The following is a 14,841-nucleotide window of genomic DNA, read 5'->3' as shown; positions in this document are numbered from 1 at the left end:
AGTGTAATGCAGGTTCGGTTGTAGACTTTCCTGATTCAACACTTAAATAAATCACCTGGTGCTCATCACAAATTCCCTCCTTAGTCCCCATCACATATTTAACCCTATCTTCTGCCCACCTTCCCTCTGGCAACTATCAGTTTGATCTTTATAGTTAAGAATCTGTATCTTTATTTTTCTCTCTTCCCTTCACCCCCATGTTCATTTGTTTTGTTTCTTAAATTCCATATATGAGTGAAATTGTATGGTATCTGTCCTTCTCTGACATTTCAGTTAGCATAATATTCTCTAGCTCCATCCATGTCCTTTCAAATGGCAATATTTCATTATTTTTTCATCATTGAGTAATATTACACTCTGTGTGTGTGTGTATGCCACATCTTTATATATTCTTCAGTAGATGGACATTTGGGGTCTTCCCCTAAGTTGGCTATTGTTGGTAATGCTGCTGTAAACATTGGGGTGCACGTATCACTTCAAATCAGTATTTTTGTATCCTTTGGGTAAATACCTAGTAATGCAATTGGTACATCATATTGTAGTTCTATTTTCAATTTTTTGAAGAACATCCATTCTGTTTTCCAGAGTGGCTATACCAGTTTGCATTCCCACCAACAGTGTAAGAGGGTTCCCCTTTCTCCACATCCTCAACAACACCTGTTGTTTCCTGTGTTGTTAATTTTAGCCATTCTGACTGGTGTGAGGTGATATCTCATTGTGGTTTTGATATGTATTTCCCTTTTGATGAGTGGTGTTGAACATCTTTTCATTTGTCTGTTGTCCATCTGTATGTCTTCTTTGGAAAAATATTGATTCGTGTCTTTTGCCCATTTTTTAATTGGATTATTTATTTTTTGGGTGTTGAGTTTGATAAGTTATTTTCATATTTTGGATTCGAACCCTTTATCAGATATGTCTTTTGCAAATATCTTCTCCCATTGTGTAAGTTGCCTTTTAGTTTTGTTGTTTGTCTCCTTCACTGTACAGAAAACTTTTATTTTGATAAAGTCCCAGTAGTTTATATTTGCCTTTGGTTCTCTTGGCTCAGGAGATATACCTAGTCATACCTGATGTCAAAGAGGTTGCTGCCTATGTCCTCTTTAGGTTTTTGATGGTTTACTGTCTCACATACATCTGTCATTCAGTTTGAATTTGTTTTTGTGTATAGTGTAAAAAAAGTGTGGTCCAGTTTTATTTTTTTATTTTTTAGAGAGAAACAGACAGAGCACAAGCAGGGGAGGGGCAGAGAGAGAGAGACAGAGACAGAATCTGGAGCAGGCTTCAGGCTCTGAGCTGTCAGCACAGAGCCTGTTGTGGGGCTTGAACTCACAAACCATGAGATCATGACCTGAGCCAAAGTCGGATACCCAACTGACTGAGCTACCCAGGTGCCCCTGGTCTAGTTTCATTCTTTTGCAAATTACTGTCTAGTTTTCCCAGCATCATTTGTTGAAGAGACTGTTTTTTATCCATTGGTTATTCTTCCCAACTTTGTCAAAGATTATTTGATCATATAGTTCTGGGTTCATTTCTGGGTTTTCTATTCTGTTCCATTGATCTGTGTGTCTCTTTTTTTTGCCAGTAATGTTTCTTGATCACTACAGCTTTGTAATATAACTTGAAGTCTGGAATTGTCATGTCTCCAGGTTTGCTTTTCTTTTCAAGATTGCTTTGGCTATGCGGGGTCTTTTGTAATTCCATTCAAATTTTAGGACTGTTCTAGCTCTGTGAAAAATACTGTAGTATTTTTTTAGAGATTACATTAAATGTGTAGATTGCTTTGAGTAATGTAGACATTTTAACAATATTTGTCCTTCCAATTCATGAGCATGGAACGCTTTTCCATTTCTTTGTGTCCTCTTTAATTTCTTTCATCAGTATTCTATAGTTTTTTAGAGTGCAGATCTTTTACCTCTTTCATTAGGTTCATTCCTAGGTATCTTATGGTTTTGGTGCAATTGGAAATGGGATCAATTTATTGATTTCTCTTTTCACTTCTTCATTATTGGTGTATAGAAATGTAACAGATTGCTGTACACTCATTTTGTATCTTGTGACTCTACTGAACTTGTTTATGAGTTTTAGTAAGTTTTTTTGTGGAGTCTTTTGGGTTTTCTATATATGGTATCATGCCATCTACAAATAGTGAAAGTTTTATTCCTTCTGGCAAGGAAGAATTTGGATGCTTTGTGTTTCTTCTTCTTTTTTTTTTTCTCTGATTGCTGTGGATCAGACTTCCAGTACTATGTTAAATCAAAGTGGTGAGAGTGGATTTTCCTGTCTTGTTAGGAAGCTCTCAGTTTTTCCCCAATAAAGATGATATTAGCTGTGTATTTGTCATATATGACCTTAATTATATTGTGGTTTGCTCCCTCTAATCTTACTTTCTGGAGGGTTTTTATTATGAATGGATATTGTACTTTGTCAAATGCTTTTTCTGCGTCTTTTGAAATGATTGTAATGTTTTTGTCCTTTCTTTTAATAATGTTATGTATCATGTTGATTGATTTATGAATATTGAACCACTGTTTTAACCCAAGAATAAATCCCAATTGGTCATGGTGAATGATAGTTTTTTTTAAGATTTTATTTTTACGTAATTTCTACACCCACTGTGGGGCTTGAACTTACAACGCCGAGATTAGATGCATGCTCTACTGATTGAGCCATCCAGACAACCTTGATTTTTTTTAAATCTATTGTGGATTAATTTTGCTAATATTCTGTTAAGAATTTTTGCACCTGTATTCATCAGGGATATTGGCCTGTAGTTCTCTTTTTGTGGTGTCTGTCTGGTGTTGGTATCAGGGTAATGCTCACTAAGAGAATGAATTTGGAAGTTTTCCTTCTTTTTTCTAATTCTTAGAATAATTTGAGAATAATATATATTAACTCTTATTTAAAGGTTTGGTAGAACTCTGCGAACCCATCTGGTCCTGAACTTTTGTTTGTTTGGATTTTTTTGATTACTGATTCATTTCATTGCTAGTAATTGGTCTGTTCAAGTTTTCTATTACTTCTTGTTTCAGTTTTTGTAATTTATATTGTTTCTAGGAATTTATCCATTTCTTACAAGCTATCCCAAATTGTTGGCATATAGTTTTTCATATTTGTATTTCATATTCTTCTACAACTGTTTGTATTTCTGTGGTGTTTGTTATTACTTCTTTTCTGTCATTTGTGATTTTATTCATTTGGGTCCTTTCTCTTTTCTTTTTGATAATCTGGCTAGAGGTTTATCAGTTTTATTAGTTGTTTCAAGGAACCAACACCTGCTTTCATTGATCTGTTCTATTGTTGTTTTTTTTGTTTCTATATAGTTTATTTCAAAGCAGTGAACAACTTTCACTATTTTTAAAAAATGAAACCACCCTCTACTAGTAAATAACTCCTGTAAAATTTCCATCTATTAATATTTATCTTTATAACTGAGGCTTTTTAAAAACAGCTTTTTTAAATGTTTATTTATTTTTGAGAGAGAGACAGAGACAGAGAGAGACAGAGAGAGACAGAGAGCAAGCCGAGGAGGAGCAGAGAGAGAGGGAGACACAGAATCCGAAACAGGCTCCAGGTTCTGAGCTGTCAGCACAGTTCCTGACGTGGGGCTCAAACTCATGAACCATGAGACTATAACCTGAGCTGAGGTTGGATGCTTAACTGACTGAGCCACCCAGGCACCCCTAGAAACTTAGCTTTAATGAGTCATAATTTTTTTTCAACGTTTATTTATTTTTGGGACAGAGAGAGACAGAGCTTGAATGGGGGAGGGGCAGAGAGAGAGGGAGACACAGAATCGGAAACAGGCTCCAGGCTCCGAGCCATCAGCCCAGAGCCTGATGCGGGGCTCAAACTCCTGGACCGCGAGATCGTGACCTGGCTGAAGTCGGACGCTTAACCGACTGCGCCACCCAGGCGCCCCTAATGAGTCATAATTTTAATTTGAAAATATGAGATATTATTACCTAAGCTTGCTCAGTAACAGTAAAGAGTTTAACTTTAATGTATTGGAATAATTAGCCATCTTGATTCTTCAACCTGGCAGACAGATATAATTGCCTCTGATTTCTTACAGAAAATAAAATGTATGCTAACTTCTAAAATGGACCAATAAGGGAGTAGAAATGAAGATATCAAACTAAGAGTTATATCATTTTTGGTCTTTATTAAGGTAACAAAAAGGAGCTTGGGTCTTAAAAGGAGTTCCTTTAGATAAAATTGCCTTTCATTATGTTGCTTATCTTTTATGTCACAAACTTCTTAAAGTCCTTGACCATGTCATCTATTTTAATAATTTTCTTTCCTATGGTAATATGTATGAGAGTGTGATTTAGTAAATGAACGAAAATGAGAAAAAAATCAAGTAAGAGTATAATTTATAGAGAAAGATCTATCTTTATAAAATTAGAGAAAATGTAGGGCCTGAAACATGCACTAGTCTATGTGTATAGCAAGAATGTCTTGAAATGTGAATTTTACTTTTTTCAAAAAATTCCTCTGTTAGGTTTTTCTTGTTCGAAAGAAGACTGGTCCTGATGCTGGGCAGCTCTATGCAATGAAGGTGTTAAAAAAAGCTTCTTTAAAAGGTAGAAGATGAGAAAGTTTAATAAAATAGAATTTGATAAATCTTGTTTTAACAAATATGCTGTGTATTGCTTGTAAAAATTGAGTAGATTCAGTTTTCTTTAAACATTAGTAATTGTTACAGTTTTCTAGCCTGTAAGTGATATTTCTAGGTTTGATATTGGCATATACTATAATTTAGTGAGACTATGCCTTGGTAAAAATTTAATGGTATAAAAGTGACACATTTTATTTTACTTAAAATGTACTTGTTTTATTAAGCTATATTATTTTATTTCAAGTTTCTTAATTTTTTTTCTGTTCTATTTGTGTTGGTTTTGCATACTGAAAAAGCACAACCACTTGGATACACATATATACACCATCTTCTAGGCTGTGATAACAATAACATTGCCCAATTTTTTTTAATTTTTTTAATGTTTATTTATTTCCGAGAGAGAGAGAGACAGAGCATGAGTGGGGGAGGGGCAGAGAGAGAGGGGGAGACACAGAATCCGAAGCAGGTTCCAGGCTCAGAGCTGTCAGCATAGAGCCCGACGCGGGGCTCAAACTCACAAACCGTGAGATCATGACCTGAGCCGAAGCCAATTGCTCAACCAACTGAGCCACCCAGGTGCCCCAACATTGCTCAGTTTTAATCAGTAAACACGTTTGAACAATCGGAGACCAATACGTAATAAATGCATATTAACCAAATACCTATTTATGTCACTTTAACCCATCTTTAGATCAAAACTAAATTTGTTGGCTTTCTGATAGTATGGTAATTACTGTCTAGGAATATATAGACTGCAAATTTAGGCAAATTTAGGCACTTATAAAGTTGCATTTTATATTTTCATATTTTTGTTTGGTGAATTATTTATGAGATCTCTACTTAAATTTTATATAGAAGAGTAATATATTCTACTCTACTATAATTTTTAGTTCGAGACAGAGTTCGGACAAAGATGGAGAGGGATATACTGGTGGAAGTAAATCATCCATTTATTGTCAAATTACACTATGGTATGTAATTTTTTTAATTTATGGAATTAGAGAGTTAAGCTTTCCTTTCAAGTAATAATATAATAGGAAATAAATACTTCAAACTGATTTAATAATTCAACTATGTAAAACATAGTCATCTGAAATAAGAATAAGAATTAATAACCAGCTTTGAATTGTATTTTCTGTATCTGTTGGTTAACTTGTCTAAGGTAATAAGATAGTATCTTCTGATTACCTGTCTGGTAGTATTTCTTTACTCTGCTATGCTGTACCTTTAATGATCTTAGGCTATAAAGTGTGATGATTTATTCAAAGCATTTGGTGTTTGCATGTGTTCCTCTTACATGTTGTTCATAATGAGTATATTCATTTATTTCCTACTTCTATTGGAGAGGACAATGTAGGTATATTAGTCCATTTAAGTTATTCTCTCTTATATTTGGGGGGAGAAGAATACCAGTAAGAAGCAAGTAGGTATAATGGAAAGAACATGAATTTGGAGTCCGACTGTTCTGAGTTTGAATCATGGCTCCATTGATAATTTAATGCATGCATGAGATTGTGAAGTTTGGTTTTCCTGGAGAATTCAAAGGTATATACATCATTAAATCACTGATACATTCTCTAATGTCACTTTAAATTTTCAAGAGATAAATTAGCAGATTTAAAAAATTCTTAGGTAATTTTGAAACATAATGCAGTAAAGTAGGTATTAAATTATTTTTATAAAAAACACTCAAGAAATGTCCACCCATTTTTCTTTTACTCCCTGTTATCCTAAATCTCTTCCTTAAATCTCTAGGGTGACATGACATTAATCAGTATATACCAATTGTGTGCAAAACACTGTATTGAATGCAGTAGGCTCTAGAGGTGAAACGATCTCTGATCTCAAAAAAAATTATATCTATGGGAACACAGACATGTAAACGAATTAACTGTACATTCCAAAGTGGAGTTAAGAGAGACATAAATAAAGAACAATGATATCTCAAAAGCAGTACCAAATAATTCTTATGCAGAAGAGGGTAAAGATGCTAAAGGAAATGTGAAAACAGAGAAATCCTTAATAGAGGAAAGCTTAATAGAGGAGTTGGCATTTTTGTTGAGCTTGAAAGAATTAGTAGATTTTCATTAGGTAGGGAGGCAGAGTTCAGGAAGTTTGCAATTGAACACCATTGATCCATAAATCAGGAAAATGATGGTGGTAGACATTTCTGTGTAAAGCCACATGCAAAGTTGATTATGTTCTAGGAAGGCGTTTATAGCTATTTCAACACTAAATTCAATTGTGAGATAATGTTACCCAATAACATTGGACCATTTGAATAAATTCTTAATTCCTTTATAGTGTTTAATGATAAAACTCTAAATTTGTTTATCAAAATTTATACTAAGCTTGTTAAGCCTTTAAGATTGTTCTGTTACTACATTCTAATTTATAATTAGCCTTTCAGACTGAAGGGAAGCTGTATTTAATACTAGATTTTCTCAGGGGAGGAGATGTCTTTACAAGATTATCCAAAGAGGTGAGTATCTGAATTTTTACTATATTTTATTGAAACAAAAATCATTTTTGTTATGATAATTAATTTTTCTATAGAAAAGTTAAATAATTATTCTGTTTGTTTCACTGCATAGTATTTAGTGGATGTGCCAGTTAATGGTATTTTCTGTCTTCCTGTCATTTAGATCCATCTCAATGTGCTACTCATTATTCCCTTAGGCACAAGATCAATATAAATAACTGGATGAAGTAGATAGGGGCAAGCCTGGGATTTTGGCTACTCAAGCTACCAAAATGCCTCTGGGAGTAGTGTTTATTTTATTCATGTTTAAAACAGGTGTATGGAGGTATAATTGACATAGAATAAATTGCACATATTACGGTACATATTTGATAAAATTTGACATTCGTATATACCTGTGAAACCATCGTCACAATCAAGATAATAAGCTTATCCATCGTACCCAACCATTTTCATGTGCCCCTTTGTAATTCCTCCCTTCTGCCCCACTCCTACTGAATCTGATTTTTGTCAGTTTGGTTTGCATTTTCTAGGATTTTATATAAATGGAATCATAGAGTATGTATTTTTTTTGGTCTGGCGTATTTAACTCAATAATTATTTTGAGATTTCACCATGGTGTTATATGTATCAGTGGTTCATTCATTTTTATTGCTGAGTAGTATTCCACTGTATGAATATGCCACAATTTGTTTATGCATTAATTTATTGATGGATGTTTGGATTGTTTGCAGTTTTGGGATATTACTAATAAAACTGCTACAAACATTCATGTACAAATGAGTGTATGGACATATGTTTTCATATTTATGGTTAAATACCTAGGAGTATGACTGGGCTATTTGGTAGATGTATGTTTTAACTTATTTTAAAGACACTGTCAAATTGTTTTCCAAGGTGGTATAACTTTTACACTCCCAGCAGCAACATATGAGAGTTTCAGTTGCTCCACATCCTTGCCAACCCTTGATATATAGTCAGTCTTGTTTTCATTTTGGACATAAGTGTGTGTAGTGGTACCTTATTGTGGTTTTGAATTGCATAATTCTAATGACTGATGATGTTGAGAATTTTTCAGTGCACTTATTTGACAACTGTTTATTTTCTTTGGTAAAGTATCTGTTTAAATCTTTGGCCCATTTTTTTTTTTAATCAAAATTCAGAGATCCTTTTACTCATTTTGCAGTTGCTAGGTTGAACAAAATGGAGGTGAACCTATATCTTGGCATTTGTTTTCTACTTTTTTTTTCTTTTTTTTATATGAAATTTATTGACAAATTGGTTTCCATACAACACCCAATGCTCATCCCAAAAGGTGCCCTCCTCAATGCCCATCACCCACCCTCTCCTCCCTCCCACCCCCCATCTACCCTCAGTTTGTTCTCAGTTTTTAAGAGTCTCTTATGCTTTGGCTCTCTCGCACTCTAACTGTTTTTTTTTTTTTCCTTCCCCTCCCCCATGGGTTCCTGTTAAGTTTCTCAGAGTCCACATAAGAGTGAAACCATATGGTATCTGTCTTTCTCTGTATGGCTTATTTCACTTAGCATTACACTCTCCAGTTCCATCCACGTTGCTACAAGAGGCCATATTTCATTTTTTCTCATTGCCACGTAATATTCCATTGTGTATATAACCCCCAATTTCTTTGTCCATTCATCAGTTGATGGACATTTAGGCTCTTTCCATAATTTGGCTATTGTTGAGAGTGCTGCTATGAACATTGGGGTACAAGTGGCCCTATGCATCAGTACTCCTGTATCCCTTGGATAAATTCCTAGCAGTGTTATTGCTGGGTCCTAGGGTAGGTCTATTTTTAATTTTCTGAGGAACCTCCACACTGCTTTCCAGAGCGGCTGCACCAATTTGCATTCCCACCAACAGTGCAAGAGGGTTCCCGTTTCTCCACATCCTCGCCAGCATCTATAGTCTCCTGATTTGTTCATTTTGGCCACTCTGACTGGCGTGAGGTGATACCTGAGTGTGGTTTTGATTTGTATTTCCCTGATAAGGAGCGACGTTGAGCATATTTTCATGTGCCTTTTGGCCATCCGGATGTCTTCTTTAGAGAAGTGTCTATTTATGTTTTCTGCCCATTTCTTCACTGGGTTATTTGTTTTTCGGGTGTGAAGTTTGGTGAGCTCTTTATAGATTTTGGATACTAGCCCTTTATCCAATATGTCATTTGAAAATATCTTTTCCCATTCCGTTGGTTGCCTTTTAGTTTTGTTGGTTGTTTCCTTTGCTGTGCAGAAGCTTTTTATCTTCATAAGGTTTCAGTAATTCACTTTTGCTTTTAATTCCCTTGCCTTTGGGGATGTGTCGAGTAAGAGATTGCTACGGCTGAGGTCAGAGAGGTCTTTTCCTGCTTTCTCCTCTAAGGTTTTGATGGTTTCCTGCCTCACATTTAGGTCCTTTATCCATTTTGAGTTTATTTTTGTGAATGGTGTGAGAAAGTGGTCTAGTTTCAACCTTCTGCATGTTGCTGTCCAGTTCTCCCAGCACCATTTGTTAAAGAGGCTGTCTTTTTTCCATTGGATGTTCTTTCCTGCTTTGTCAAAGATGAGTTGGCCATACGTTTGTGGGTCTAGGTCTGGGGTTTCTATTCTATTCCATTGGTCTATGTGTCTGTTTTTGTGCCAATACCATGCTGTCTTTATGGTGACAGCTTTGTAGTAGAGGCTAAAGTCTGGGATTGTAATGCCTCCTGCTTTGGTCTTCTTCTTCAAAATTCCTTTGGCTATTCGGGGCCTTTTGTGGTTCCATATGAATTTTAGGATTGCTTGTTCTAGTTTCGAGAAGAATGCTGGTGCAATTTTGATTGGGATTGTATTGAATGTGTAGATAGCTTTGGGTAGTATTGACATTTTGACAATATTTATTTTTCCAATCCATGAGCAGGGAATGTCTTTCCATTTCTTTAAATCTTCTTCAATTTCCTTCATAAGCTTTCTATAGTTTTCAGCATACAGGTCCTTTACATCTTTGGTTAGATTTATTCCTAGGTATTTTATGCTTCTTGGTGCAATTGTGAATGGGATCAGTTTCTTTATTTGTCTTTCTGTTGCTTCATTGTTAGTGTATACGAATGCACCTGATTTCTGTACATTGATTTTGTATCCTGCAACTTTGCTGAATTCCTGTATCAGTTCTAGTAGACTTTTGGTGGAGTCTATCGGGTTTTCCATGTATAATATCATGTCATCTGCAAAAAGCGAAAGCATGACTTCATCTTTGCCAATTTTGATGCCTTTGATTTCCTTTTGTCGTCTGATTGCTGATGCTAGAACTTCCAGCACTATGTTAAACAGCAGCGGTGAGAGTGGGCATCCTTGTCGTGTTCCTGATCTCAGGGAAAAAGCTCTCAGTTTTTCCCCGTTGAGGATGATGTTAGCTGTGGGCTTTTCATAAATGGCTTTTATGATCTTTAAGTATGTTCCTTCTATCCCAACTTTCTCAAGGGTTTTTATTAAGAAAGGGTGCTGGATTTTGTCAAAGGCCTTTTCTGCATCGATTGACAGGATCATATGGTTCTTCTCTTTTTTTTTTGTTAATGTGATGTATCACGTTGATTGATTTGCGAATGTTGAACCAGCCCTGCATCCCAGGAATGAATCCCACTTGATCATGGTGAATCATTCTTTTTATATGCCGTTGAATTCGATTTGCTAGTATCTTATTGAGAATTTTTGCATCCATATTCATCAGGGATATTGGCCTGTACTTCTCTTTTTTTACTGGGTCTCTGTCTGGTTTAGGAATCAAAGTAATACTGGCTTCATAGAATGAGTCTGGAAGTTTTCCTTCCCTTTCTATTTCTTGGAATAGCTTGAGAAGGATAGGTATTATCTCTGCTTTAAACGTCTGGTAGAACTCCCCTGGGAAGCCATCTGGTCCTGGACTCTTATTTGTTGGGAGATTTTTGACAACCGATTCAATTTCTTCGCTGGTTATGGGTCTGTTCAAGCTTTCTATTTCCTCCTGATTGAGTTTTGGAAGCGTGTGGGTGTTCAGGAATTTGTCCATTTCTTCCAGGTTGTCCAATTTGTTGGCATATAATTTTTCATAGTATTCCCTGATAATTGTTTGTATCTCTGAGGGATTGGTTGTAATAATTCCATTTTCATTCATGATTTTATCTATTTGGGTCATCTCCCTGTTCTTTTTGAGAAGCCTGGCTAGAGGTTTGTCAATTTTGTTTATTTTTTCAAAAAACCAACTCTTGGTTTCGTTGATCTGCTCTACAGTTTTTTTAGATTCTATATTGTTTATTTCTGCTCTGATCTTTATGATTTCTCTTCTTCTGCTGGGTTTAGGCTGCCTTTGCTGTTCTGCTTCTAGTTCCTTTAGGTGTGCTGTTAGATTTTGTATTTGGGATTTTTCTTGTTTCTTGAGATAGGCCTTGATTGCAATGTATTTTCCTCTCAGGACTGCTTTCGCTGCGTCCCAAAGCATTTGGATTGTTGTATTTTCATTTTCGTTTGTTTCCATATATTTTTTAATTTCTTCTCTAATTGCCTGGTTGACCCACTCATTCGTTAGTAGGGTGTTCTTTAACCTCCATGCCTTTGGAGGTTTTCCAGACTTTTTTCTGTGGTTGATTTCAAGCTTCATAGCATTGTGGTCTGAAAGTATGCATGGTATAATTTAAATTCTTGTAAACTTATGAAGGGCTGTTTTGTGACCCAGTATATGATCTATCTTGGAGAATGTTCCATGTGCACTCGAGAAGAAAGTATATTCTGTTGCTTTGGGATGCAGAGTTCTAAATATATCTGTCAAGTCCATCTGATCCAATGTCACATTCAGGGCCCTTGTTTCTTTATTGACCGTGTGTCCAGATGATCTGTCCATTTCTGTAAGTGGGGTGTTAAAGTCCCCTGCAATTACCACATTCTTATCAATAAGTTTGCTTATGTTTATGAGTAATTGTTTTATATATTTGGGGGCTTCCGTATTCGGTGCATAGACATTTATAATTGTTAGCTCTTCCTGATGGATAGACCTTGTAACTATTATATAATGTCCTTCTTCATCTCTTGTTACAGCCTTTAATTTAAAGTCTAGTTTGTCTGATATAAGTATGGCTACTCCAGCTTTCTTTTGGCTTCCAGTCGCATGATAAATAGTTCTCCATCCCCTCACTCTCAATCTAAAGGTGTCCTCAGGTCTAAAATGAGTCTCTTGTAGACAGCAAATAGATGGGTCTTGTTTTTTTATCCATTCTGATACCCTATGTCTTTTGGTTGGCGCATTTAATCCATTTACATTCAGTGTTATTATAGAAAGATACGGGTTTAGAGTCATTGTGATGTCTGTATGTTTTATGCTTGTAGTGATGTCTCTGGGACTTTGTCTCACTGGGTCCCCCTTAGGATCTCTTGTAGGGCTGGTTTAGTGGTGGCAAATTCCTTCAGTTTTTGTTTGTTTGGGAAGACCTTTATCTCTCCTTCTATTCTAAATGACAGACTTGCTGGATAAAGGATTCTCGGCTGCATATTTTTTCTGTCTAGCACCCTGAAAATCTCGTGCCAATTCTTTCTGGCCTGCCAAGTTTCAAAAGAGAGATCAGTCACGAGTCTTATAGGTCTCCCTTTATATGTGAGGGCACGTTTACCCCTTGCTGCCCTCAGAACTTTCTCTTTATCCTTGTATTTTGCCAGTTTCACTATGATATGTCGTGCAGAAGATCGATTCAAGTTACGTCTGAAGGGAGTTCTCTGTGCCTCTTGGATTTCAATGGCTTTTTCCTTCCCCAGTTCAAGGAAGTTCTCAGCTATGATTTCTTCAAGTACCCCTTCAGCACCTTTCCCTCTCTCTTCCTCCTCTGGGATACCAATTATGCATATATTATTTCTTTTTAGTGTATCACTTAGTTCTCTAATTTTCCCCTCATACTCCTTGATTTTTTTATCTCTCTTTTTCTCAGCTTCCTCTTTTTCCATAGCTTTATCTTCTAGTTCACCTATTCTCTCCTCTGCCTCTTCAAGCCGAGCTGTGGTGGTTTCCATTTTGTTATGCATTTCGTTTAAAGTGTTTTTCAGCTCCTTGTGACTGTTCCTTAGTCCCTTGATCTCTGTAGCAAGAGATTCTCTGCTGTCCTGTATACTGTTTTCAAGCCCAGTGATTAATTTTATGACTATTATTCTAAATTCACTTTCTGTTATATTTTTTAAATCCTTTTTGATCAGTTCATTAGCTGTTGTTATTTCCTGGAGATTCTTCTGAGGGGAATTCTCCTGCTTGGTCATTTTGGATAGTCCCTGGCGTGGTGAGGACCTGCAGGGCACTTCCCCTGTGCTGTAGTGTATAACTGGAGTTGGTGGGCGGGGCCACAGTCAGACCTGATGTCTGCCCCCAGCCCACTGCTGGGGCCACAGTCAGACTGGTGTGTGCCTTCTCTTCCCCTCTCCTAGGGGCGGGATTCACTGTGGGGTGGTGTGGCCCGTCTGGGCTACTTGCACACTGCCAGGCTTGTGATGCTGGGGATCTGGCGTATTAGCTGGGGTGGGTAGGCAAGGTGCACGGGGGCAGGAGGGGCAGGCTTAGATCGCTTCTCCTTAGGTGATCCACTTCAGGAGGGGCCCTGTGGCAGCGGGAGGGAGTCAGATCTGCTGCCAGAGGTTTGGCTCCGCAGAAGCACAGAGTTGGGTGTTTGCGTGGAGCGAGCAAGTTCCCTGGCAGGAACTGGTTCTCTTTGGGATTTTGGCTGGGGGATGGGTGGGGGAGATGGCGCTGGTGAGCGCCTTTGTTCCCCACCAAATTGAGCTCTGTTGTCAGGGGGCTCAGCAGCTCTCCCTCCCTTTGTCCTCCAGCCTTCCCGCTTTCTGAGCAGAGCTGTTAACTTATGACCTCCCAGACTCTAAGTCGCGCTTGTTGTGGGAACACAGTCCGTCAGGCCCCTCCCCTTTTGCAAGCCAGACTCGGGGGCTCTGCTTGGCCGGCGAGCCGCCCCTCCACCCCGGCTCCCTCCCGCCAGTCCGTGGAGCGCGCACCGCCTCGCCGCCCTTCCTACCCTCTTCCGTGGGCCTCTTGTCTGCGTTTGGCTCCAGCGACTCAGTTCTGCTAATCCTCTGGCAGTTTTCTGGGTTATTTAGGCAGGTGTAGGTGGAATCTAAGTGATCAGCAGGACGCGCAGTGAGCCCAGCTTCCTCCTAAGCCGCCATCTTGCCGCTTCTCTCCTTTGGCCCATTTTTTAATTGAGTTGTTCTTCTGAGTTTTGAGAGTCGTTATATATTTTGGATGGTAGGTCATTTAACATATATGTTGTTTGTAAATATTTTCTTCTGGTCTGTAGTTTATCTTTTCATTCTCTTTAACAATGTCTTTCAAAAAGCAGTTCTTTTTAAAAAACCAGAAGTTCCTAATTTTGATCAAGTCCAACTTAATTTTTTTCTTTTATGAATTTGGTGTCCTATTTAAAAAAATATTTGCCTAATCTCAGGTCACAAAGATTTTCTGTGTCCTACACAATTTGTAATTTTAGGTTTTACATTTAAGTTTATAATTCTTTAGTGTATCGTGAAGATATGTGTTGAAGTCCTTTTTTTTTTTTTGCATGTACATACCCCATTGTTCTAGCATTATGATTAGAAAAGTCCATGCTTTCTTCACTGAATTACCTTGCATTTTGTTGAAAATCAATTGATCATATTTTGTTGTTGATCTATTTGTCTTCTTGATTTCAATACCACGTGATTTCTTGATTACCTTTATAATATGTCTTAAAGTAAGGTAATGCAAA

At 37.1% G+C, this 14,841-nt stretch overlaps 1 protein-coding gene across 2 annotated transcripts in view; it reads left to right on the top strand.

Annotated features, from left to right (window-relative positions):
• RPS6KA6 (ribosomal protein S6 kinase A6) overlaps nt 1-14,841 on the top strand; it is a 188,350-nt gene that overhangs the window by 58,653 nt on the left and 114,856 nt on the right. For both annotated transcript variants that reach the window (XM_045050812.1, XM_023249024.2), the window contains exons 4-6: nt 4,502-4,583; nt 5,509-5,589; nt 7,021-7,100. In XM_045050812.1, the coding sequence (XP_044906747.1) occupies nt 4,502-4,583; nt 5,509-5,589; nt 7,021-7,100 (243 nt within the window). The remainder of the gene's footprint in view (nt 1-4,501; nt 4,584-5,508; nt 5,590-7,020; nt 7,101-14,841) is intronic.

The sequence above is a fragment of the Felis catus genome, chromosome X, assembly GCF_018350175.1.
Source record: "Felis catus isolate Fca126 chromosome X, F.catus_Fca126_mat1.0, whole genome shotgun sequence".
NCBI lineage: Eukaryota > Metazoa > Chordata > Mammalia > Carnivora > Felidae > Felis > Felis catus.
Note: the sequence above shows the minus strand (reverse complement) of the source record. Positions and strands in the feature narration are given on the sequence as shown.